The following is a 26,138-nucleotide window of genomic DNA, read 5'->3' on the forward strand; positions in this document are numbered from 1 at the left end:
TTTCGAAACTCAGTCTTTAGTTTAGAGAAACGATCACCGAGAACCGCTTGTGGCCGGAATAGACATCCGCAAGGCAGACATCGTGGTTCAGGTTGACAGCATAAGGCGAATACGTACGATGAAAAATATGCTCTATTCTCTCGACAACATAGGCCACGTACCTATGTCGACCAAGGTCACACGAAGGGCAGTGTTCCCGTTGTTATAACCCTCTTTTGTTGTTTCACCACTGAAACTCTTCCTGCATTCTGCGACCAACGCGCGTCGTTTAGACTACGCACCTCCATTAAATCTTTATGTGATCATTTTATTTATGAACTAGCGACTCATCCTGGCTCCGCACTGATAACATTAAGTATTTACTTGTTTGCAGTATGGAGTAATAAACACAAACCTTCCTTCTGAATCAGTCTATCAGCGAAAACCGTATCAAAACTACAGTAGTTCCTGAGATTAACTGGAACGTGTAGACGAATCCGCGACAGCGGACTTCAATTTATAATATGTATAAATGCATTTTACTGAGTTGTATGTTATTCCGACTTGTCGTATGTAAGCTACAGAAAACATGTCTGTAAATATTAACAAAAGTACGATTATTTGGGATAGCAAACAAAAATTGTGTATGAACTGAGGAATTCTTGCTAGGGAACACGCAGCGTATTGCCTTCGGTGTAAAATTATCGACTGAAGTAGAAGTAACGTCAGGTGTGCCTGAGGGAAGTGTGTTGGGGGCCTTGTTGTATATTATTGGCCTGACAGATAATGTTAATAGCAACCTCTGACTTTTCGTAGGTGATGCGGTTAGTTATATCGGAGTATTGTCTGGAAAAAAAAAGAACTGCTGAAATATTTCATCAGGTCGGGATAAGATTCCAGATATAAATATTCACAACTTTCTTAAAATTTTCATAGACGTAGAATTATGCAGTCCACAAAACGAAAAAACATAGTATCCTGTGACTATAGTATCAATGAGTCACAAACTAGAATCAGTCACACACACACCTGACGTAACAACTTGTAGCATATAACCACATAGGCTCGGTCGTAGGTAATGGCAAGTGGTAGACTTCTATTCACTGGCAGTATACTGGGAAAATGGAGTCAGTCTACAAAGGAAGCTGCTTACAAATCAGTTTTGCCTTCCATACAAGGAGGACTAACAAGGGATATTGAGCGTATCCGAAGAGGAGCGGCACGAATGGTTAGAAGTATGTTTGACTCACCGGAGGTCGTCGCGGTGCTGTCGAAAAACTTAAATTGCCAGACTCTTCAAGACAGAAAGTCTGCTTACAAAATTTCAAGGACCACTATTAAAGGAGGACTCTACCTTTAGTATAGATCCTGTAGTGGCTGTGATGGCACAGACTGATTACAGCACGCACTTACGCAGTTATCACTCCCGCGCTCCATATGCGACTGGAATATGTGGAAACATGCTAAGTACCCTCTGCCATAGCCCGCCCGGTTAGCCGAGCATTCTAACGCACGGCTTTCCGGAGTGGGAAGGAGCGCCTGGACCCGGCACGAATCCGCCCGACGGACTTGTGTCGAAGTCCGGTGAGCCGGCCAGTCTGTGGATGGTTTTTAGGCGGTTTTCCATCTGCCTTGGCGAATGAGGGCTGGTTCCCCTTACTCCGCCTCAGCTACAGTATGTCGGCGATTGCTGCGCAAACAAGTTCTCCACGTACGCGTACACCGTCATTAATCTACCACGCAAACATAAGGGTTACACTTGTCTGGTGTGAAACGTTCCCTTGGGCGAACCGCACAATAACCGTGGGTTCGGTATGGGGCGCGGCGGAGGGGTGAAGTGGACTGCAGTAGTCATCGTGGTGAAGTGGACCATTGTGGTTTCGGCGGGGACGGAGCGTCTCCGTCGTTTCTAGGTCCCCGGTTAACATACAATCCTCTGCCATGCATGCACAGTGGTTAGCAGAGCACGTATGTAGACGCAGATTGGTTTGCGTGAAAATCGGTACATATCTTTCACTGTTATCTGTACCTCGTTTGCTTTTCCGTAGACATCGAAATGTCACCCTGTGTAAGACAGCCAGATTCTTTGTTACCTTCGCGCAGATGGAATTTGATTCCTACGTATCTAGAAAGATGAACCTGCTGATACACTCCTATATGCGAGGATCTTCCATAAATGTTGCCGTTAATTAATGACGATGCATCCATTGTAATTTTACAGGCTCGAAAGAATGCTGCTCCCCCAAGCTACGGGGGCTATTGGCCGCTGTCTGCTTCGTCGCTGTCGTTCGCCGGAGAATAACACGGCGGTTTGTTTGTGTGTGCTCCGCAGTCTGCATCGGCACCAACGGGCGTCTGTCGGTGCCGTCGAACCGCGAGCACCACTACCGCAACCTGCGCGAGCGGTACACCAACTGCACGTACGTGGACGGCAACCTGGAGCTGACGTGGGTGCAGGACGAGGGCATGGACCTGAGCTTCCTCAGCAGCATCCGCGAGGTCACCGGCTACGTGCTCATCTCGCACGTCGACGTGCGCCGCATCGTCCTGCCCGAGCTGCAGATCATCCGCGGCCGCTCGCTCTTCCAGGTCAACGTGCACCAGGAGCAGTTCGCCCTCATGGTCGTCCTCTCCAAGATGCACTCGCTCGAGATGCCTGCGCTCAGAGGTAAGCCTGCCCTCTCTGGCAGACATTTTCCTTATATCTTCTTTCTCACTAGGGAGCCTAAGACACGAGACTCGCCTACGGAAGGACTTTTCAAATCCCCGTCCGGTCACCCGGATTTACATCTTCCATGGTTTCCCCAAATCGCTATGGCAAATGTCAGGTTCCCCGGCAACGGCCTTGCCACAGTGGATACACCGGTTCCCGTGAGATCACCGAAGTTAAGCGCTGTTGGGCGTGGCCGGCACTTGGGTGGGTGACCATCCAGCCGCCATGCGCTGTTTCCATTTTTCGGGGTGCACTCAGCCTCGAGATGCCAATTGAGGAGCTACTCAACCGAATAGTAGCGGCTTCGGTCAAGAATACCATCATATCGCCCGGGAGAGCGGTGTGCTGACCACACGCCCCTCCTATCCGCAACCTCCTCTGAGGATGACACGGCGGTCGGATGGTCCCGGTAGGCTGCTCGTAGCCTGAAGACGGAGTGCTTTTAAATGTCAGGGTGACTCCTTTGAGAAAGGTGCTGTACATTTCCTCCCCCAATCTGAGCTTGCTGTCTGTCTCTAATTACCTTGTCCTCTTCCTTCCACTTTGCCTTTTGCTTTCCCAACCTCCCCTTTTCTTCTTTTAAGAGGTATACCTCTCACAAAAATTTTCTTTAACCTTTTGCTGTCTTCAAGTCGAACAATGTGCCCAACTGTTGTTAAGTCGAGGGATTTTATTTCCTCTGCACCTGTGTTCTCCATCACCACTATTTTTTTGTCTCCTTGTTTGTGATTTTCGAAAGTGACAACCCAGCACGTTTTCTCATCAAAAAACAAGAGGACTATCGAGCATTATTTGTTAACCGTACATGTTTTCCACGTTTCTGATGCCTGTGTTATTATACATTGTTCAGTATTCCGTCGATGCTTTTCTTTCTCTGTTTGTATGTTAGCTTTCACTTATTACTCTACTAGAATCTGCACTCATCAGTATTACTCCTAAGTAAAGGTGTTCTAATATTAACATTAAAAAGGGAACCTCCCCCTGATGCTCCACTGAAAAAAAACACTGCCGATTTACTTCTATTTTTTTGGGCACAGATTGTGTCCTGATGATTTCTGTATAACCCAGGAAATTAGCATAAGAGTGGCCGCGCGGGATTAGCCGAGCGGTCTCAGGCGCTGCAGTCATGGACTGTGCTGGTTGTCCCGGCGGAGGTTCGAGTCCTCCCTCGGGCGTGTGTGTGTGTGTTTGTCCTTAGGATAATTTAGGTTAAGCAGTGTGTAAGCTTAGGGACTGATGACCTTAGCAGTTAAGTCACATAAGATTTCCCACACATTAGCATAAGAGAAGTAGTTGACATTAAAAGGAATTTAATTTTTCAGTGTGAAAAATGGTCTTATTGAAATATATACACGTAAAGAATATTTTAACTTAGGAACTGTATGTTCACTGGCGTAGATTTTTCTGTTTTCATAATGAATTGCCTGTTGCAACATTGTAATTATATCAGAGACAGCAAAGGACTTGGAAGAGCAGTTGAACGGAATGGACAGTGTCTTGAAAGGAGGATATAAGATGAACATCAACAAAAGCAAAACGAGGATAATGGAATGTAGTCGAGTTAACTCGGGTGATGCTGAGGGAATTAGATTAGGAAATGAGACACTTAAAGTAGTAAAGGAGTTTTGCTATTTGGGGAGCAAAATAACTGATGATGGTCGAAGTAGAGAGGGCCTCGGTCTTTCAGCGCTCTGTATAATTGGCCTATATAATTGATGTTAGAAGAGGGTGTAGTGAGAATAATTTGTGTGTGCGTCCCGCAGACATCCTGGCCGGTAGCGTGGGCATCATCAACAACTACAACCTGTGCCACATCCGCACGATCGTGTGGGACGAGATCATCACGGGCACCAACTGCACACTGGTGTACGAGTACAACTTCACGTCGCCGGCACGCGAGTGCACGCCATGCGACGCGAGCTGCGAGCGTGGCTGCTGGGGCGAAGGCCCGCACAACTGCCAGCGCTTCTCCAAGGTGAACTGCAGCCCGCAGTGCTTCCAGGGCCGCTGTTTCGGCACCAACCCTCGCGAGTGCTGCCACCTCTTCTGCGCCGGCGGCTGCACCGGGCCCAAGCAGAGCGACTGCCTCGTAAGTACTCGGCCCAGCCGCCGTATTAGCATTAGTAAACAGTGAGATACCGCTTCTCTAGAGGGTGGACGTACCGATGACATCAATAACAGCATAAAAAACATTATCGATTAAAATTATATGCCCAGACTCTTCAGTGTATGATCTTGGAAATATTCAATAAGCTAAAACAGGGGTCTCCAAACTACGGCCCGCGGGCCAAAACCGGCCCGCGAGGGCCGGCAAACCGGCTCGCGTTAGCTGGCCGGACATCCCCGGTAACCGGTCCCCCCAAATATTTGAGGTGGTACCTATACTGTTATGTAGAAGGGAAAAGGAAGCGAGGAAGGGAAAGATTGCAGATACTGGATGACATGATGGACGGTACAACATACAACAGCCTTAAGAAGGAAGCAATGGATCGCAGAAAGTGGAGAGGAAAAGGACCTGCTAATATAGCAGATAACTGATGATGATGACCTATACTGCCAGCAATTGAGTTTCGACGCCTATCGCGACTAATACACCGCGACATTGTCGGAGCTCTATCTTTACAAAGCGGAAGGTCATGGTTAAACTTGTGGCTATCCACAATAAACAGACGGACCATTCCCCGTGCGATAGTGAAAAAAAAAAATGCCGGTTAACAGACTAGTTTGGCGAAAAAATTTTAAGTAAAAAAATTCTTTGCATTTTATTCTACTCACGAGTCTGGTGCAAGTCTTTCAAATGGACGCCACTTCGGCGACTAGCCTTAGTAATCAATCGTGGGTCGACAGAAGCGTCCGATCCCACGCGTCGGCTTTGACCCGTGACGTAAGGGTGTTGTGTGTGACGTCATGACGGCGCGGAGTTTGGTTTGAGTGTGGCTGCCTCCAGTTCTGTTTTATCTTATTTTATTTACTTTTCTGATCTGTTCGTTCTATCTCGTGAGATTTTTTTAAAATTTAAAAACGCTTATTACTTATTTTAATTATCTGTTTCCTCCAATTTCTGTTTTAGTTTATTATATTTATCTTTCTGATCTGTTCGTTCTATCCCGTGAGATTTTTTTTAAAAAAAGACAAAAAACACTAATCAGCTACTGAAGCATCTTTATCTTCTATGGGTTGCAGGGGTTACGACCCCTGGGGAGGTGGGTGGGTATTCATGCATGGCTGTCTTCACTTACACGTTGTAGCTACGCAAGGCGTCTAAATTTGTTTATATTTAGTTTGCCCCCCCCCCCCTCCCCCCCACCCAAAACACCCCATTTCCCGCGCTTGTCCCGTTAGTGTCATTAGGCTTCTTGTGGAAAGTGTGTGTGTTTGTTTTTGTTTCCGCCATATTTGTGACGTCATGGGTCAAAGCAGACGGGCGGGATCGGACGCTTCCGTATTTCCTCAATCGTTATGGAAGATGCTTCTTAAGCGAGGTTTCACTTTCTTTTGATTATGTTGTAAAATACATACAGAATGTGCAATGACATACTTGTTTGTCGGTGAAATTCGCCAGGATACAATACGCCAGAATATCGGTCAGGTACATCCACCAATCAAAATTATGTAATTAAATAAAAATCGTAGTTCGTTTCAGTGCTAGCTATTTCCACAACCTTAGATTTTTGCGATTTCATCTTTCCTTTAGCCTTACATTACGGCGATCATGGAGTGCTTGGGTGCTTTAATCCCACTAGATAGATCTTGGCCCTTATGACTTCGTGGAGGAGTCAATGTGGCCCGCGCGCGGACTAAAAAGTTTGGAGACCCCTGAGCTAAAACATGATGACCTTCTGACCAAAAAGCTAGGTGTACTGAGAAAGAAATTAGATGAAGCGCTGATACAGAAATGTTACTACTCAATTGGGGGGGGGGGGGGGTTCATGAATGATAATCTGATAAATTAAGCAGGGTGTCACGACCATATGACTTTATTCTCAAATGATAGAAAAAAATCCTAGATCAAGAAGCAGATATATGAGATAAATGAAAGTTAGTAGGTTTATTTCTACATCTGAAACATGTCTATTCAAATTTCACACCAGTCTCTGAGAAATCAAGTTTGCTCTAAATGTGCACTGAAACAGTAGTGAGCTTGGATATAGTGAGTTGATGTTGGGCTATAAAACCTTTAAGATGACAAAGACGTCACTATCGACACCTATTTGAGTTCGAACGAGGTCATGTAATGGGGCTACAGGAATCTGGATATTCGTTCTGCGATACTGGGGAAAGACTCGGCAGGAATGTAGTCCCTGCACACTATTGCTTGCAGCAGTGGTCACGGGAAGGTACAGTCACAAAAAGATTGAGCTCTGGATGGCCACGTGGCACTATTGAGAGGGAAGACTGTCGTGTTCAGAGTACGGTTGTGCAGCACCGTACTGCATCAGCTGCAGTTGGAGCCACAGTGACACCACAAACTGTTACAAATAGGTTACTTCAAGCACAGGTCTGCACTAGAAACCATATACCATGAATTCCACTGACCCCAAATCACCACCATTTGCAACTTCAGTGGTGTCAAGTGAGAGCTTATTGGAGGGCAGGAGGAAGTCTGTTGTGTTTCCTGACAGACGCTGGTTCTCTGTCAGTGCCAGTGATGGCCATGTGCTGGTCAGGTGGAGGCCATGAGAGTGCCTGCAACCGACCTGTCTGCATGCTAGACACACAGGAGCTGCAGTTGTTATCTAGGGTGCAATTTAGTTTGACAACAGGAGCACTGTCATGGTTACCTCGTGCACTCTGACTGCAAATCTGTACATTAGTGTGGTGATTCAACCTGTTGTGCTGCCATCTGTGAACAGCATTTCACGAGGTGTTTTCCAGCAGGATAATGTTCTCACACACAACACTATTGTAGCACGCTCTACAGTGTGTTGACATGTTGCCCTGGCCTGCTCGATCACCTGTTCTGTCTCCAATCCAGCACATATTGGACATGATCGGTTGACAACTACATTATCACCCGTGACCAGCATTAAGTGTCCCTGTATTGTTAAAGCATCTCCAACAGGTATGGAACTCTACCTAGCATTCAACATGCTGTTCTTTGAAACAAATCTTACATCAAGTATAGGTTATTAATGTACCAGTATTTCACATTTGCAATGGCTTTTCTCAAGCCTACGTTAACCTTTGAGCTTGCGACATTAAACACTTAAATATGTTACTCAGACAAATGTATTCCTAAAATTTCATTACTCTACATTAATTATTTAATTATTTCTTGTTTTTGGGATTTTTTTCTGTCAGTGAATGAACTTTAGTATACTGCTCAATCTCCTTTAGCTGTAAGTTTATAGAACTTAATTGTATTGCTGATTTTTGACGTATCTCCTGTATCGTAATCTTCTTATAAGTGTATGAGGTAAATAAATCATTATTCACTAAAGACTATTTTTGGTGATCTGGACTCAGAGAGAAAATTAACTGTGAAGTAATGTCATTATTTGATGCTTAGTGTAATAACTAATCATGGGTTTGCAAACATGTTACAAAAACTCTTATAGTCCTGCACCATTTGAAACAAATCTTACATCAAGTATAGGATTTCTCATAACACTATTATATCTTTCCTTTTGTATAGGCATGCAAGAATTTTTATGACGATGGTGTGTGCACAGAAGAATGCCCGCCAATGCAAAAGTACAATCCCAGTACTTACTCGTGGGAGAAAAACCCAAATGGAAAATATGCTTATGGTGCCACGTGTGTGAAGAAATGCCCTGATCATCTCCTGAAAGATAATGGTGCTTGTGTTAGAAGCTGTCCCCCAAATAAAAAGGTGAGTTGTTATTCAGCCACTACTACACAATACAGAATGAGTATGGTGTGATTTCAAGCTATAAGATTGTGTACTGGTGGATCTTCATTGAGAGGCATGAATTTTAGGACTTTTTTGATGTGTGGCTCTTCTTCTTACAGGCAGAGAATGGTGAATGTGTTTTGTGTGAGGGTCCCTGTCCAAAGAAATGTGAAGGTGAACAATCAATACATTCTGGAAACATTAGGAAATTTCAGAATTGTACTATTATTGAAGGATCAGTATCTATTCTGGATGGTACCTTCACTGGTTTTCAACAAATATTTCCAAATTACACCTTTGGTGATCGTTATAAACCTATGCACCCAAGTGAATTGGAAGTCTTTAGTACACTGCGAGAAATTACAGGATTCCTGAACATACAGGGCAGTCATCCTGATTTTGTGGACCTCTCTTACTTTAGGTATGTTATCCTAACTTTTTCATACATTTGATTCAGAACTGAACATTGTTATCCTTTAGTTCAAGTTAAATGTTAAACCACAACTGTTGGAGTAACTCGAGTACTGCTGAACAATATTGTCTTCTAACCATATAATTATATTTTTACTTTTAACAGGAATCTGGAAGTTATTGGTGGACGAACACTGACTGAGTATTTTTCATCACTGTATATAGTAAAGTCCTCTCTTAAATCACTTGGCTTGAAGTCACTGAAGAAGGTCAATTCAGGTGCCATCTTCATCTTGGAAAATAAAGATTTGTGTTTTGCAAATGGGATTGATTGGTCAAGAGTGAAAAAATCAAGAGAACATTCTGTGGAAGTCAAGAATAACAAAAATGAGAGTGACTGTGGTAAGTAGAAAACATATAATTTGATGCAAAAAATTTTCAAATAAAAGAGTACTTGATGAAGATGTACATTGTTTCATCATATTTTGGAAAGATAAGGGTGAAAGAAGAAAATTTTAATGAATGAATTTGCTCTGTTCACTGAATGTCTTGTTATAAGAAAAGAGTATTTACCTAAAATCAGAAATAACCTTTTAGTGTTTGAGGCAAATGAGAATATACTGTGTGTCAATGCAATGCAGTGTAGTGTGCTAAAAATCAAACACCTGCGTATTAACGTAGGAGCCAAAAACCTGACCATTGAAAATGCTTTAAATAAAATCAAACACACTTCTACAAATAAGGCTTTATACAGTCATAAAGAGAGAAACTTTCATTTTACTTTAAAAAAAATCGTTATGTGACTTACACACACACACACACACACACACACACACACACACACACACAGAGAGAGAGAGAGAGAGAGTCCCAGTTCAAAGTTCTAACCTTCAAATACTGGTAATTGTTCTCCCACGTAATAATGAAATATAAATGTTGAAGATTGAATATTATTTTTGTCTTACAACAATTGTAGCTACACACAGCTAATAATGTATATTTACTATTATTTTTAGCACGAGAGAAGCAAGTGTGTGATGCTGAGTGTACAAGTGAAGGATGCTGGGGTCCTGGTCCAAACCAGTGTTTGTCTTGTGCACATTTTCAGCTTGATGATCTATGCCTTGAGAATTGCAGTGTGAAACCAATGTAAGTGGCATGATGGATTAATTCTGACTTATTTCTTTCCAGTATATAACCAAGAGAAACAACTGCAATTTTGTTAAGATTATTCTGCATGTGAAGTTCATTGTGCCACTGTGTATCTAAGACATAGATTTTTTTGGAAAACATGAAGAAAGTTTTAAAAAATTCAAATAAAATGTAGAATATTATGTTTTGACAAAGGAAGCAAAATGTACTTGCTCTTTGCTACTATAGGTGTTTAAAGTAAAAGAAATGAACGATCAAACTAATTTCTTCCTGACAGTAAAGGAAGTTAATTTTTCTACTTACTGTATGCATTCTTTCTACATTGGCATATTATATGGAATAGTTTATCATTTACAAACAGATTTGTTTTTAATGCATTAATTGTTGGGTTTCATCTCAGGATCTGTGGTCAACAGTTGTTTAATGATTTTTCTGGCAATTCACCAGGATGGATGGGTATAATTGTCAGGGATTTACAATTGACATCTGCTAGTAAACTTGTTCCCCCCTTTTTCTTCCTTTATTCTACACACTTCTGTTTTTGAGGAAAGAGTTTGTTTTGTGGCAACAGCATTTTCCTTTTCTGAATCTGAAAGAAAGCAGAGTATGAACATAGATTGTTATCCATAATTAGCTGCTTTACTTACTTTTTTTAAGTAGTGTGATTGGGAGGAGGGATAATGGAATGTACAGAAAAATCTTAAACAAGTGACAAGATATTTAGTCTCTTACAGATTATTACATTTGTTCCCACACAAAAATTTGAAAATGGTTTTCTTTTATATGTACTAGTTTTTAAGGAAATCTTGCATTTTTGCTTCAACAGTTCATAAGTTCAACAGCTGACAGAGGCTTAATTTTTAGAAATGTGATACTGTTACAATGGAATTGGTTACAGCTGTTCTTACAACCATATTTGAATAACGTGACAGCTCTGAATCTACACCCCCCACCCCCCCCCCCACCCCCCCCCCCCTCTTCCTCCCCACCCAAACACACTAAAATATGGCACCTCATTTTTCAAAAAGCTTAGTAACAATTTGAACAACAAAACTTGTTTTACAGGATCTATGAAGCAGGCCCAAAACTGTGCAAACGCTGCCATGATGAATGTAGGTTTACATGCCATGGGCCAGGGCCTGATCACTGTCAAGCATGCAAGAACGTACGTGATGGGCCATTCTGTGTACAGAGTTGTCCAAAGAGCAAGTACGCTGCAGATGGGGAATGCAAACCATGTCATTCAAATTGTGTTGAAGGCTGCACTGGTCCTGGGAACTATGTAGGAAAGCTTGGCTGCAATTCCTGTGAAAAAGCAGTAGTCACAGCTGACTTCACTGTGGTGAGTATAAAGCTATGTTACAAACAAATTTTACCTAGTTCTCCTTGGGCTTAGTCGTAAATCATTCTTCATTATCACTCAATAAATACAAAGGTCATAAATGTAATTCAGTATTTAGTTATTCTGATATTAATGTATTCATAACTTTTTCTAAAAAAAAAAAATTGTTCATGGGAAACACTTTAGAACATGATAAGAGAGGGGAGCATACTTAGATCAGTCCAAGGAATGCATATGGACACACAAATTTTTTTCCCAGTGTTTAACGAAGTCCTCTAAGGATACTATGAGCACAATTTTGACTGTTAACATTTTCATTGTAGGGTAAATGTCTATCAAGCAATGAGTCCTGCCCAGAAGGCTTTTACCATGAATGGGTTATCTCAAACATACAGGGTAGCTCACTGGCTACTCTGGCAGGCAAAGCCATTTGCCGACACTGTCATCCACGGTGCAAGAAGTGTACGAGTTATGGCTTCCATGAACAGGTAAGTTGCTACACACAGGTGTACATCTGTGTGTGTGTGTGTGTGTGTGTGTGTGTGTGTGTGTGTGTGTGTGTGTGTGTGTGTTTCCTTTTAAAAAAGTAGTGAGAAATAGATTATGATATTAGTTTTTAAATGATGATGCATATTCGCATTTATGCTTTTAATGTCCCAAGTATCCATACAGTCTCCCAATACCATAGTATGTCTCCTACTACTAATTACTTGGCAACAGCCAACAAATCTTGGGGGTATTTTATGTTCATATCAAATAATGGTTGAGTTAAAGGTTTGTGGTTCCATCAAAAGGCATTTTAAAAGTAGCAGAAGAAATACATTGCCTACACTATATAAAGTAATGGAAGCACAGACATGTGTGCATGTATGTATATGAATGTTGGATGTTTACTAAAAGACAGACTGAATGGACAGAAAGTGCAGAGATGAGATTTCCGAGACCAGGCTGCATATTACTGCATAAGAAGACAAATTAAAATACAAAGAAAGAATGACACATATTTAATGTGAATTAAGATACACTGAAATACAGGAACAAATGGAAAATAATGTAAGACAGTTTTGAAAGAAACAAGAACTTCTAAGTGACTGCAGTAGTATAAGGCAATACAAAGGAGGAAGAAGACTGGTCAGCCAAATAAAAGGGAAGACAGGGCAAAATACATGAACATAGAACAAACATGACTTGGTTTAATCATTGCCGCTGTTGTTGTTGTTGTCATAGTTCGTAGTGGTGGTGGTGGTGGTTAATTATTTGTGTTTGAAACATTATGTCACCGAAAGAGTCTCTTTCCTCACATGTAACAACAACTACAACATTGTCAATGCATTACTCTTTAAAGCTATGAACAAAGTTTCTGATGTGACGCAAATTGTGCCCTTTGGTTTCCAATTTTTAAGTAGTTCCAAAGTCAGGAGGGCATCAGTAAATGGATAGCACACAAAATACAAAGCATAAGCTGTGTCAGAAAATAAGTTCTTTGTTCCATGTGTGTACTGTTTTATGTAATGTATTATACCATGGAATTATTTTCACCTGTGCGTAAAGCCTAGAACATGGGTAGCAGAGACTGGTACACTCAAAACTCATTCATTGCTGAATGAACCTTTTACTCTGCACCAGAGTGAGTGCTGTTCTAGAACTTCCTGAGAGATTAAAAATGTTTGCTGCCCCAGGGCTTGAACCCAGAAACTTGTCTTTTCTGGGCAATGCTATTACCAGCTATAGGCAAGGCCCTGCATTAGGTCGCGACCTGACATACAGTTTCAACCTGTTTGTAAGTTTCAACTTATTCATTGCTTTCCCACAATATTACAAAGTTCAACAGTGTGCTCCACTGAGTTCACAGTTTTGGAAGCGCAACCCTTTATCCTCTTACGGGTATTTCCTGAAGTATGATTTTCGAAACAAGAAAATTTGTGATACTGTACATATGAAATCAGGCATCCAATTTATTGGATGAAGTATATTTGTACATTTTTAATACATATGACATTAGTTGTTTTCTAGGAAAATATTAACATCTCAGTGCTGTGATAAACAGTAAAAATATATTTTTCAGAGATTAAATATACTGTGTCTGTTGGTGGGAACACAGCTGTAGCCTTTAACATTTTTGTAACCACCAATTAATTTTTGTTCACAGGTGTGTCAAGAGTGCAAAGAATACAAACGTGGTGAACAATGTGAGGAAGAATGCCCTCCAGACCACTATCCGGATGATACACGGCATGTGTGTGAGCCATGTGCAAAGGAGTGCCGGGGATGCACTGGTCCCACTGCTGCTGACTGCATCCGTTGCAATGGCTACAAGCTGTACATTGTGAGTGCTGACACATTAACACTTTCTTATGATTTATTATCCAGTCAGGAAATTTTCTAAATAAATTATGGAGGTATTCTGTTTACAATAGAATGTAACTTTTGTGGAAGTTAATAATTAGGCTTATCTGATGCAAGGTAGCTTATTTTCACAACACTTAATACATGTGTTATGGACTGACAGTGATAATCAAAACTGAAAATACAGTAATTGGCCTCTGAAACAATATTTTAAAAAATGAAAAAAATCAGAAGTGATGATTCTAAAGAGTAACATAATTATGCAGTTCTGAATTTTGTGTTTCACCTCACTGAAAATCTGCCTTCTTTCCTGTTCCAGGATGAAAGTTCCACAGATAATACAACACAATTCAACTGCACAGAAACATGCCCTCCAGAACGTTCTCATAAAGTCTTTCCTGATGGACAAGATCCTTACTGTTCTTCAAACCCAGGGATCTTGTCACCTTACAAGTATGTATGATGATTTAAGAATGTTATTTTTGCACTAGTATAAAATTTTAATATAGCTAACTCAAATGTTTTTTTTCTGTTTTCACAGAACTCAAGCTGTGCCATGGACAACAATCATTACTGCATTTACCATTTTTGTCATTATTGTCCTAGTATTTGTGACAGTTATAGTATATGTGTGGCGAAAAAAGACAAAAGCAAAAGAAGATACAGTGAAAATGACGAGAGTTATGTTGGAGGACAATGAACCTCTCAGTCCCACAAGTGTCAAACCAAACCTTGCAAAGCTTAGAATAATAAAAGAGGCAGAGATGAGGAGAGGGGGCGTTCTTGGATATGGAGCATTTGGAACAGTTTATAAGGTACTAAATGTGCTCAGGAATTTAATATCACTTTTATTGTGATCTATAAAAATAGTGAAAATCAAACCCACTCTTAAACAAAGAGTTTTGTTTTATGAAAAACAATATATTTTGCTTCTTTGTATTTTAAAGATGTTTTATATCTGTCCCATAGATTAAACCTGTGATTATGTCAAAATGATGCCCTCAGTGATTATCAATGTGCCTGATGCTCAAGTAAAGTGGATGAATTACAAGTTGAGAATGGTTAAGAAAGTAATTAATTAAATTGCCTATAAAACTGTTTTGCTTGCAGGGAGTATGGGTACCAGAAGGTGAAAACACAAAAATTCCTGTAGCAATAAAAGTATTGCGTGAAGGGACAGGTGCAAATACAAACAAGGATTTTCTGGAAGAAGCATACATCATGGCATCAGTTGAGCATCCAAACTTGTTGCAACTGCTTGCAGTTTGTTTAGCTCAACAAATGATGCTTGTGACACAACTGATGCCATTAGGTTGTTTGCTTGATTATGTGCGCAACAACAGGGATCGTATTGGTTCTAAACCTCTGCTGACGTGGTGCACACAGATTGCCAGAGGTTTGTATGAAAATTTTATAGAATTATGTTAATGTTTTCTTCTTTCTTTCTTTACCAATTAAGATAAAGACCCAACATTTTCTACATGTTCTTTCATTAGATCTGTACTTGCACATTATTGCTTTTGTGAGGGATCACTATGAAAGATTTGAGAAAGTTTAAGGATCCACATATTCTCCAACTGTTTGATTTCACCAGTGCATCCTCTCAAACTACATTGAGAATTACTTGTAACATCTCTCATTGGCAATATAAGTGTTGTGGTTGACTGCATAAATGATAAGTAACTGATAAAGTTTTGATGATAGAAGCGGAATTTACCTTCTAATTTTTTTGATTACTTGCTTCAGAGGAACCACAAGGAACTTAATTTAGGGAAGGACTGTGCTAATCAGGATTACAATTAAAGACATCAAATGCTAATGTCACAAGGATGTACTGACACAAAAAATTCATCAGGTGTCTTGTGTAGTCATTAAGAGGTGCCATGTGCTATGCATACACCATTTCTGTCAGAGCCTGTTCTGTTCCACTTGAAGCTTCTAAAAAATATGCTAACACAGAAGTCAGGAGATTGATACACAAGTAGTTTCTGCATTTGTGAAGCCACTCGTATTTGAAAGTAACCTTAAAACAGTGCACAGTGTAAGAAAAACCCATTTTATTTTTATGGCATAAAATGAAAGTTATGTCAGTTTTGAAATGAGTTCCCTTTTCACTAAAATGTCATTAACATTTCAAAATTAAATAATTATCAGTTGCTGAAACAGGAATTGAAATTGGAATAGTTTTTTTTGTGAAAAGTTTCTACATTTTTTCCTGTCTTCTGCATTTCCTTTCCATTTTCAGTTGTCATATTTTGCAGCGGTTAAATTTACACTGTTCTACACTTAACATTTATTATTAGTTCTGACACTCGAGATAAGGGCCAATGATCTGACAAATAGAATATCGTCTTTCATGATCATGTTATAATTGATAGTTTAGAGATTTAAAGCACTGTACTTCACATGTGTTTTTTTTTTTTTAAATATGAATAGTAGTACATACCATCTCCTCAATGGCTCTTGACAGTAGTGGAACATGTGATGGTTCTACTGAAGTCAGTGTTAAGGATATGATGACAGACACGGGCTACAAAAATTACTGACAAACCCCCACCAAAATACAATTTACATTTAAGGATAGTACCCTGGGAATAGAAATTAATTCAGTGATATGTGCTTTATTTAAATGCACTTATAAGTGCAGATGTTGGCATCTTCTCCCAATTTTTATGTAGGATTTCATTTTATTAGTATTTGAGACAACAGCATTTATAAAACAGAGGAGACAATAAGGACATTTGTCAGTATATGTTATGATGTGAAATACCATTTTTATATAATTAACCGTCACAAATTCAAATTACAGGTATGGCTTACTTAGAAGAGAAACGTCTTGTTCATCGTGATTTGGCAGCAAGGAATGTTCTAGTACAGAATCCAAACTGTGTAAAGATTACAGATTTTGGTCTTGCTAAGCTGCTGAGGATCAATGAAGATGAATACAAAGCAGCTGGAGGAAAGATGCCCATTAAATGGTTGGCACTTGAATGCATCCAACACAGAATATTCACGCATAAGAGTGATGTTTGGGCATTTGGTAGGTACTCAGCATGTCTGCACATATAACAATTTAGCAATAATAATAATGATGATGATGATGATGATGATGATGATGATGATGATAAATTTGATATTAATAATACTGTTTCTATTGATGCATTGTCCTGAAAACAGGTGAATCATTCTTCTTTCCATTTCTCACGTTTTCTTACCAACACTTGTCAAAAAATGAATGATGATTAATATTTAAAAAGATCATGTGCTGCTTGTAGTTCCAATATGTATCTCATCACAGGTCACTGTTTCAACTTTTGACAAGATTTCATACCTTCATGAAGAATCATATTGCTTTAAAAAATATTTGGTGCTGGCACTTGTCTTATGTTGATCTTTTGGAGTAATCATGTAGTAACAAAATTTCAAATATAGCTTCTGTCATTGTATATCTACTTTGTAGAAAGTCATTAGTACAATTATTATTATCATTGGTATTATTATTATTATTATTATTATTATTATCATCATGTTTTTAAACGCCAAGGAGTACCTAAAAAAGAATACATAAAAGTGGAATCTTATTGTGAACATGATAAAGACTACTAGAAATTAAGAACTGGACACTCAATAACAGTGTTGGTATTCTGTTATTTACATATGCTGGTCTATGTACGTAGTAGTACTTATGTAACATCACTGCTAATGCACTAATTATAATATTGCTGGAAATGACTATAATAATAATAATAATAATAACAATAACAACTTGAATGCCATCGTTGTAGACAGAGAACTCCACAATGAACCCAGATCCAAAAAATTACTGTAATGTTCTGTTTATAATGTTAGAAGGAACCAGAGACTTCTAACACTCCATGTGTTTTGCAGGTGTGACTGTGTGGGAGCTGTTAACATATGGTGGGCGTCCTTATGAAAATATAGCTGCACGTGATGTGCCGGAGTTACTGGAAAAGGGTGAGCGACTTCCTCAGCCGCCCATATGCACCATTGAGGTGTACATGAGCATGATCCGTTGCTGGCTTCTGGATGCTGACAGCAGGCCATCATTCAAGGAATTAGCAGAAGAATTTGCCAACATGGCAAGAGATCCTGGTCGTTTCCTTGTCATTCCTGGTGACAGATTTATGAAACTGCCATCATATTCAGTTCAGCAGGTGAGCTATGATAACTGAACATGCTTTTAATGAAGTGAAAGGGTGGGAGTAGTAAACTATTGCTTACTGGTATAATAAACTATGGTACCATCATAGCTTTCTTAAGGTTCAATATGCAGTTTTATCAGTCATTCTTAGTATTATATTTCTTCTTCATCTCACAAACAATTTTCTAGATGCATCAGCTTATCCATAATCAATAGATAGACAATAATGTACCAAATTTACCCAATTATAAGACAAGGTTTTTTCATAAATTTATGAATGAAGTGTACAGCATCATCTTCCATTCATAGATTGATCTGTTGCTGCTGAATTCAATGATTTTTTGTGCATGTAATAGATTAATATAGGGGTTGTCTTACATTTGCGGATGCAGCTAAGGCAATTGGGGTCATATGCAGATTTATTTTGAAGAGTTCAGAAGGGTTGGATGGGAAACAGTAACACCAGGCTGAGAACTAGGATGAACATGGAGATGGGAGTGATGAGTGGGAAGCAGATTTTGCATTGTTGCTAACCACTGGAATATACATCGTGTACCTTGGATTTTTATGAACGTCTACCATATTTAAATTGTAAATTGCAAATTGCCACAATGCATTTGTAGTTGGAATTGAAATGACTTTAAAATTGGACAAACATTCAACAGTAGCATAAATTTCTGCAGGAGATTGTAAAAGCCTACATAGGGCCAGTGGCGTACTTACACCTTCTGTGCAGCAATATTATCAACACTCACCGTGAGAGATGATGGGAATGAAACGGGGTGTGTCAGCTGCCAGTTCTAAACAGCCAGTGAGAGAGCCATGGACAGACAACATGGTTGTAAGAAAAAACGAAGGACTACTGTCACATTCTCACGTCAATACATATCTGAAATCTGCTTTGTATTCGGGGATGTGGGACCTATGTTCCTGTGTCCCACCATAAACACAGCCTGGAAATTGCAACATACTCTGAACAAACACTCAAACAAAGATTATAAATTTTATTGAGGGCATTGAGAACTCACACCAAATTAAGCTTTCCTATTAGGTCTGACCCCGACCTGCACCTGAGAAATAAAAAGAAATTCAAAGAAATGCTCAACTATTTGTGATAACCAAGATGATAAATTTCACTGTTGCTCACATATAGAAACACATTGCCTCTTTTATCACCTGTCATTAGGTGACATCATCATCTTAGTTAATGATACCTGTGGTGGTGGTGGTGGTTAAAAATAATGAAACCACAGAATGACTGGTTTAGAACATAAGCAAAAAGAGTATGAAATGGTATAAGTTTAGAATAGGTATATTGTTAACTTTTTTAGGCAGCTACTTTACACTAGCCTTAAAGAGGATCGGGCATAATCTGGAAGGATTATATAGTAGCTAATGCTATTTCTAAATAAATATCGAATTTTATGTGCTTAAAACATTTTCTATTTATTGAGATTTTCATTCAAGAATTTGGAAATCCTTTTTCATTTATTCTAATTAGATGCAAGGTTTTTTCCTCAGTTATTCTGATCATAATTTTATAAAGCTTCTGTTTCTGTTTCCTCCCATATTAAAACTAATTTGTTTTGTATTCTGACAGGATGACAAGCACCTACCTGCCACTACAGAAAGCCCAGAGCCGGCATCATCAGTAGGTGATGCAGAAGAATATCCAGTTGCAGGGTCCATGGGTGTTTCCAATGTAGCTCCTCATTCTCACAGTCGTGGGCCTGGGGATGCGAAGTGCTGGACGCCAGAGTCTCCTACACCACAAAACAGACACAACTGGGATCGAGAGCTCGTGCGGTGCTACGGTCAAAATGTGGCAGGCGCTCACATTCCCACTGTACAGTGTCAGCCCAGCACTGCGAACAACGGAATCCCAGGTGGGAGCAGTGGCAGCAACTCGACATCTACCGACTCCTCTAGATACTGTAGTGACCCACTCAAGATGCTTGGTACACGGGGTAAGAACAACTGCGTACCACTAACAATCTTGCGCAAACTATTTCCATGTTCTCCTTTTGTAGCAATGCAGTTTTGCTATATGTTTCACTAACACACACTCCACAAAGCTGAAAATAACATTGTCTCTCTTGTCTCAAGTGCAAGGAAATTGTGACTATTGTGGTCTATCAGTCTAATCTTCAGTTAGTAATGTGTACATTATGGAATGTACAGTAACAAAGCATTGTGATACTATTACACAGTACAGCATCTCGCTTACCCACTTCACAAACAATTTTCAGAATGTGTTACTTCAAAAACAGAAAAACTGTAACAATGCATTGATACAACATTAGTATACTGAAGAATATACAGATCAGTGCTATAGCTTGTAAGTATTTATTAACTGTATGCTTCACTTTAGAGCACTGATACCTTATTTCCTCGATCGTCTACAATACAAACTGATCTACAACAGTATTAACATGATTACTACATATAGCTTGCTTCTGACAACCGCACACACTCCGATGCTCACACTGCGGTAGGTAGAGGCTGACTGGCCACTGGAGAGGGCAGTCTTCCGGCGTTGGTCGTTCGCGACATTGCTGACTGGTTAGTGTGGAGTGACCAGCGAGCTGGGGTCACTACAAGCTTCCATTAGACCTTGTCAGAAGAGTGAGAAATTTAGAATTACAATAGGACTCAGGCAAGTTGAGCGTATATTACCTAAACTCTTTGGAGCAGTCTTGAGGGAATCCTTCACATCTTTAAAGAGTAGAAATGAAGAAATAAAATATATTTTCATGTATCACACTTGAACCACCACTTTTTTGTAGATGAAAATTGATGGAGCAAATTTGAATGTAACTTGAAAATAAACTACAGGAAGATAAAGCATAACCAACATGCTGACAGACAAAAATAGTTCAAATTAACATTTATGGAGTCATGGAAACAGCTCACGAGTTTTTATGTGTAGAGAATATGATGACAAGAAATGGGTGGACAACAAAAGAAATAAACTAGAGAGTAAAAACTGGCCTAGAGTGGATTTGGCTTCAGTCAGTGATTTAGTTTCTATTCTTATACTGCTTAGTATGTTCAGTCCACATCAGCAAAAAAAATGAGGTTCTGTTGTGAACTATTGCTGTCAACCTTACTTTCATAGCAGCAGCACAAAAATTTTCAACAATGAATGAAGAAAAAACCATGCATTACATTTACTCATGTGATGAAATATACTTTTGATAAGGAAGCAAATTACAGTTTCATCCTGAGAACATTATGCAATCAGATGTTCTCCGAAATTCATGATTTACTACAAGGCTGGATGAAATCTTCAGGGTGTCTCCCCTAAGACTAGTCAGAACATTTTGTCTGGTGTTTTGGCAGATATTTGCAGTTTCATTTTTGCAGTGTGTAGATGGAGCCAGCTCAAGCAAATAATGCTCATAACATCTTTCGTACAACACCCAGTGTTGATGAAAAGCATGGGTTTGTTTCCTGATATGAGCAAAATCATTTTGGAAGTGGAATTTTACATTCCTATTTGACTGAGCAGTCTCAAATAAGTCTATTCATTTTATTGATCTGTTTTAAAAGGGAGAGTAAAGCACAAAGAATAATTGGTACTCCAGCAGCAACTGAACAGCAACTGGTGGTGCTGTTGCTGCAGGAGTAGAGGTTGTTCTTTGTGTTTTACTGATGAAACAGATATTGCACTAGACTATTTTGGGTCCACTCAATTGAATGGGCACATAAAATTCCACTTTAAAAATCATTTCACTCATAATGGGAAACAAACCAACACTTTACATTGACAATGGGCATCACAGGAAGGACATGAGCAGTGTTTGTTGGGCTGTCTCCAGCTATACACTGCAAAACAAAATTTCAAATATTTGCCAGAACATCAGAGGCAGTGTTCCTCATGGCTCATACTAGAGACTCCCTGTATAATTTTAATCTCTGATTTCAAATGTATCATGTGATCTATTTCATTCCTTTGCAGAGTGTGATGGGCTACAGGATGACTATGATCAGAACAAGAGGGAGGCACAAGTTGGCGGCATGAAGCTTGATCTACCTCTTGATGATGACGACTATCTGATGCCATCTCCACAACAGAATCAGGGTGCAACTAATTATGTTGACCTCATAAGTGATTCTAAAATGTCAACAGGTAGGGATCCACTGTTTTCTACATAAGTTAGTAAGCTGTACAATGTCTAACATCTTATCTGACAAGTAAAATAATGTTTCAGTTGTATTAAACATGTTACCTGTGACAATCTGTCATGTAACTGAAAAAACAGCATAAATGAAAATCATCATAATGATTTTACTGTAATATTAGGAGCTGAAAATACATAAAATATTTGAAATGTGAAATTCCTAATTAAAATTTGATCTACCCCTTACACTTAACCAGAAGCACATAATACTCAAAACTGGTACTTATTGTTATCCATTATAAAATGTACTGTTATATTAAAAGTTTAAACATTTATTTAGTCAAAAACAAAATATAGGGTGTATCTGCTGACTGAATATTTCTTTTCCTCTGCTCTAATACAAAATACTGTACAACTTGAAGGTTCCTCCTGCTGGAGTATGAACCCATAAATAAAAGGATATGTCCTTTCCATAGGTGTTGAAAATTACTTTATCTCATGTCAGGGGATGGAACAATAGTAGTAAAGTCAGTGGTTGCACCTGCTGTAACTTGTTGCTCACACCTAGTCACACATGCTTATACTTACACTTATTACCTTGCTTCAATAGTGAATTATGATATGTAAGGAGGCCACATAATTTTTCGTGCTGTTATTCTTAGCTGCTTCATATGCAATATATTTCCTTTAATTGACACGTGCCTTAGGACTCTGTAGGATTCTGTTGCCTTCCATGGTTACATAGACTTAGAAAATGAATACTAAATATTTTGCATGATACGGAAATCTCAAAGTAGCTGTTTGTTAGACCTCTCGGCGTACAATGTAACATATTTGCAATGCCTAAATAAAATATATCTTAGGAATAACAACAATGTTAGGAATAGGATAGATAGTTACTCACAATAATGAAGACCCACTGAGTTGCAGACAGACCCAATGAAAAGACTATTGCGCATGTAGCTATGGGCCAAAGCCTTCCTCACCAAAGAAAACATACACACAGGCAAGCTCCCCCCCCCCCCCCCCCCATACCCCGCTGCCCTTCCCCCTTCCCCACCTCACTCCAGATTGCTATTAACATGACAGTCACATTCCAGTCAGAGCTGTCAGTGGTGACGGCTGAGTGGTGTGCGGCGAGGTGTGCTTGTCGGTGTGAATGTGTGCATATTTTCTTTGCTGTGGAAGACTTTTGCTGATAGCTACATATGCTACAGTCATTTCATTGTTCCTGTCTGTAACTCAACAGATCATTTTTACAGTGCATGACAATCTGTCCTGATCCTAATGCTGTTATTCCAACTTGGAGTCTTCTTTGTTTGACATATGTTGGAAAAAAAATAATTAATGTGCAGCTTTAAACCATGAAGGAAAAATTTCATAAGCAAAACTATAGGCCACACTTTAAAACACACATAAAAGTTTTTAAATGTACATAATTTGCAATAGCAAATCAGTGAATGACGCAGTATTTTAAATTTTCTTTCATTCTCACAAAGAGCCTATTTTGGTTACTAGAAGAACTGTTTTATATGTGCTATACATAATAAAATAACTGTTTGTCATCTTTGTTCTAGATTCGACTGATTTGTGCAATGGCGGATTTGCAACAACATACCCAAATTTCATTGCAAAAACAAGTGTTGACAACCCTGAGTACCACATAGTGAATGATGCAGCAACAGGAGCACCAAACACACTAGGTATACCAGATACTGGAACTACAGGTCCTCGACCAAATCCTCAGCGGCCGTTTGTCCTACAGCAAAAGTCATCTGAGGAAGAATCAGATCACGAATACTACAATGACTTTGACCGACTGCAGCAGTGTGAACTTCAACCTCTGAAGCCTGCACGACGCAATGAGACGACTGTCTGACGGTCACCGTCCCTCCCAGACCCTCAGGGAACACTGGTCTGAGGAGGGGCGGGCAGTGTCGTGAAGACCAGTTGTGTCACTCCTCCCGCAACACAGAGTGGCTCCCAGTTGCTGTGCCAATTTTCTGAAGAAAGATAGTGTGGACTGTGCATGTGCCTTGTTATTTGATGTGTGAATGAGTCTATTTTGAGAAGAAGAAACTTAAATATTCTGACAATTATAAAACATGTAAGTGGGTGCGAAGACAAATTCCAAATCTCAGATTGATTAATATAGAAAGTGGAAACAATAACATATTACATTCCTTTGCAGTTGTACAAATCTTCACAGTCTAAGAATCATCGTTTTAGGAAGTGTGCTGAGTACAAAATGAAACAGTAAAGAAATTCCAGTGTTCTAGTGAACCAAAAAGTTTTGCAATCAAAAATTACCTTTACTATTTACTCCATTTTGTGTGTGAACTTTTACTTTAGAAGAATGTGCAGTGAATTTTCTAAGAAATCTCATCTGTTGCATTAATGCAAAAGATCTGTAGATATTGGCTATGTTAGCTATTACTGAATTCCAAAGCTGTGGGAAGAGTGTCAAACAAGAACACACAAATGACATTTCATACACAGAGCAACAGAAATACAGATCAACTTCTTGTAGTTGAAAGACTCTGAGCTCCCCTCCCGTCCCCACTTCATGTGGTACTCAATCTGTGATACCTTGTTTTTAAGAAGATTTTATATTTTATTTCTCTTTCATTTTATATTGTCAGCCTAACGCAAATGTGTATCTTACTATGGATACAGATTGGCAATGAATGGGAGAAAACTTGTAAATTTTATGGTTTATTTTGTATATGTAAAATGAAATTTGTATAATACACAGAAATCTATAATTTGTATATTAATTAAAAAAGAAGTTAATATGAAATATATAGTTTTCGAGTATATATAGTATATGAAGTGAAGTGTGCCATTTAAGGTGTGTATGTGTACAATCGATGTTGTTGTATGTGAAAAATGTATTCTTGTAATAAGTTGTACAATATTTGTGTAAAATTGTTAAGGTTGCAGTGCCTTTTGAAACTGTAAAACACAAGTAAAATATTTAATAGGTGTAGTGTACTTCAGCAGGAGGATCTCAGTTTCGTTTTATCACAGATTAAGGAGGAAAAGGAAAAGAAAAAAAAGCTTTTTTGGAACAAAAGCAATCAAAATGCAAAGAAAATAACTGCTGCTAGCAGACTATGTGGATCTGTAAATGTAAATGCAATAGTGTCTTCAGGTCATGTGAATGCAGCCCAACATTCTGTAATAGATAATTTCAGCTGTAAACATTTTGGTACTATGACATTTCTGTGTGTTTTTTTATTTTTTACTGATAATTATTTGTGTTGTAAATACAAAGTCACCTGCCACAAATTTGGGATAAAATGAATATTGAAAGTTTTAAAGTGTATGGAGAAATAAAGTGTCCTATTTTTAAAATAGTATTTTTACTGCCCAAATAGCTCACACATCCCTTTAAACTCCACAAGGTAAAATGTAAGCAGCATCGATAAACTAGCAAAATCATTCATTTGAGATGAGATATCCTGTATTCAAAAAAGTTAATTAAATCTTAGCAGGCTGTTTGATAGATTGAACAAGTAAGTTAAATTGAAACTGTTATTTCAACCTGGACTTGAACTGCAACAGGCAGTTATTACAGTGTGAAATACAATTCTGTCAATTCCAATTTCATAGCTTTTCAGACGAAAGCTTCATTGTATCCTATGATGAGAATTTTAAACAGCTAATTGTTCTGTGACACATTAGTAACTGAGTTCAAAATGCTTATTTCCAATTTTAGGAGATTTATGACCAGACAGCAAGAAAAGTTTTTGTACAATGATATTTACTTAGGGAACATTAGTGTTTATGATTAAGAGATTAATACTTGGAAATCACTGGTGACTGACAGTTTAGTGACAGTTACTTTGTACCCACTATCTGTTGGAATAGTGCTTGCAGATAACAGTACTTAATGAATGAAACAGATACATTTTCATGTATCCACCTACCCTCTAAATCCTGAACGCAAAAGATTTTTGTACTGTAAGAGTTCAAAATAAAAGTAAAATGCTATGTTTGTGGCAGATATGACAGTGATAAGGGAACAGTGGCAATTATATTTAAAACATTAA

General features: G+C 39.0%; 1 protein-coding gene across 1 annotated transcript; it reads left to right on the top strand.

The window, feature by feature from the left end:
* Positions 1–2,315: 2,315 nt before the first annotated feature.
* On the top strand, positions 2,316–25,440 carry LOC126482356 (epidermal growth factor receptor). Its single transcript, XM_050106437.1, has 17 exons — positions 2,316–2,647; positions 4,456–4,781; positions 8,328–8,525; positions 8,666–8,967; positions 9,124–9,359; positions 9,974–10,106; positions 11,175–11,451; positions 11,775–11,939; positions 13,601–13,777; positions 14,117–14,250; positions 14,339–14,612; positions 14,908–15,193; positions 16,607–16,837; positions 17,686–17,972; positions 19,560–19,845; positions 21,921–22,091; positions 23,661–25,440. Exons 1-17 carry the CDS (start codon positions 2,446–2,448, stop codon positions 23,960–23,962), a joined length of 3,987 nt encoding a protein of 1,328 aa, XP_049962394.1. The 5' UTR covers positions 2,316–2,445; the 3' UTR covers positions 23,963–25,440.
* The last annotated feature ends 698 nt before the right edge of the window (positions 25,441–26,138 follow it).

Source organism: Schistocerca serialis, chromosome 5 (genome assembly GCF_023864345.2).
Source record: "Schistocerca serialis cubense isolate TAMUIC-IGC-003099 chromosome 5, iqSchSeri2.2, whole genome shotgun sequence".
NCBI classification, from domain to species: Eukaryota; Metazoa; Arthropoda; class Insecta; order Orthoptera; family Acrididae; genus Schistocerca; species Schistocerca serialis.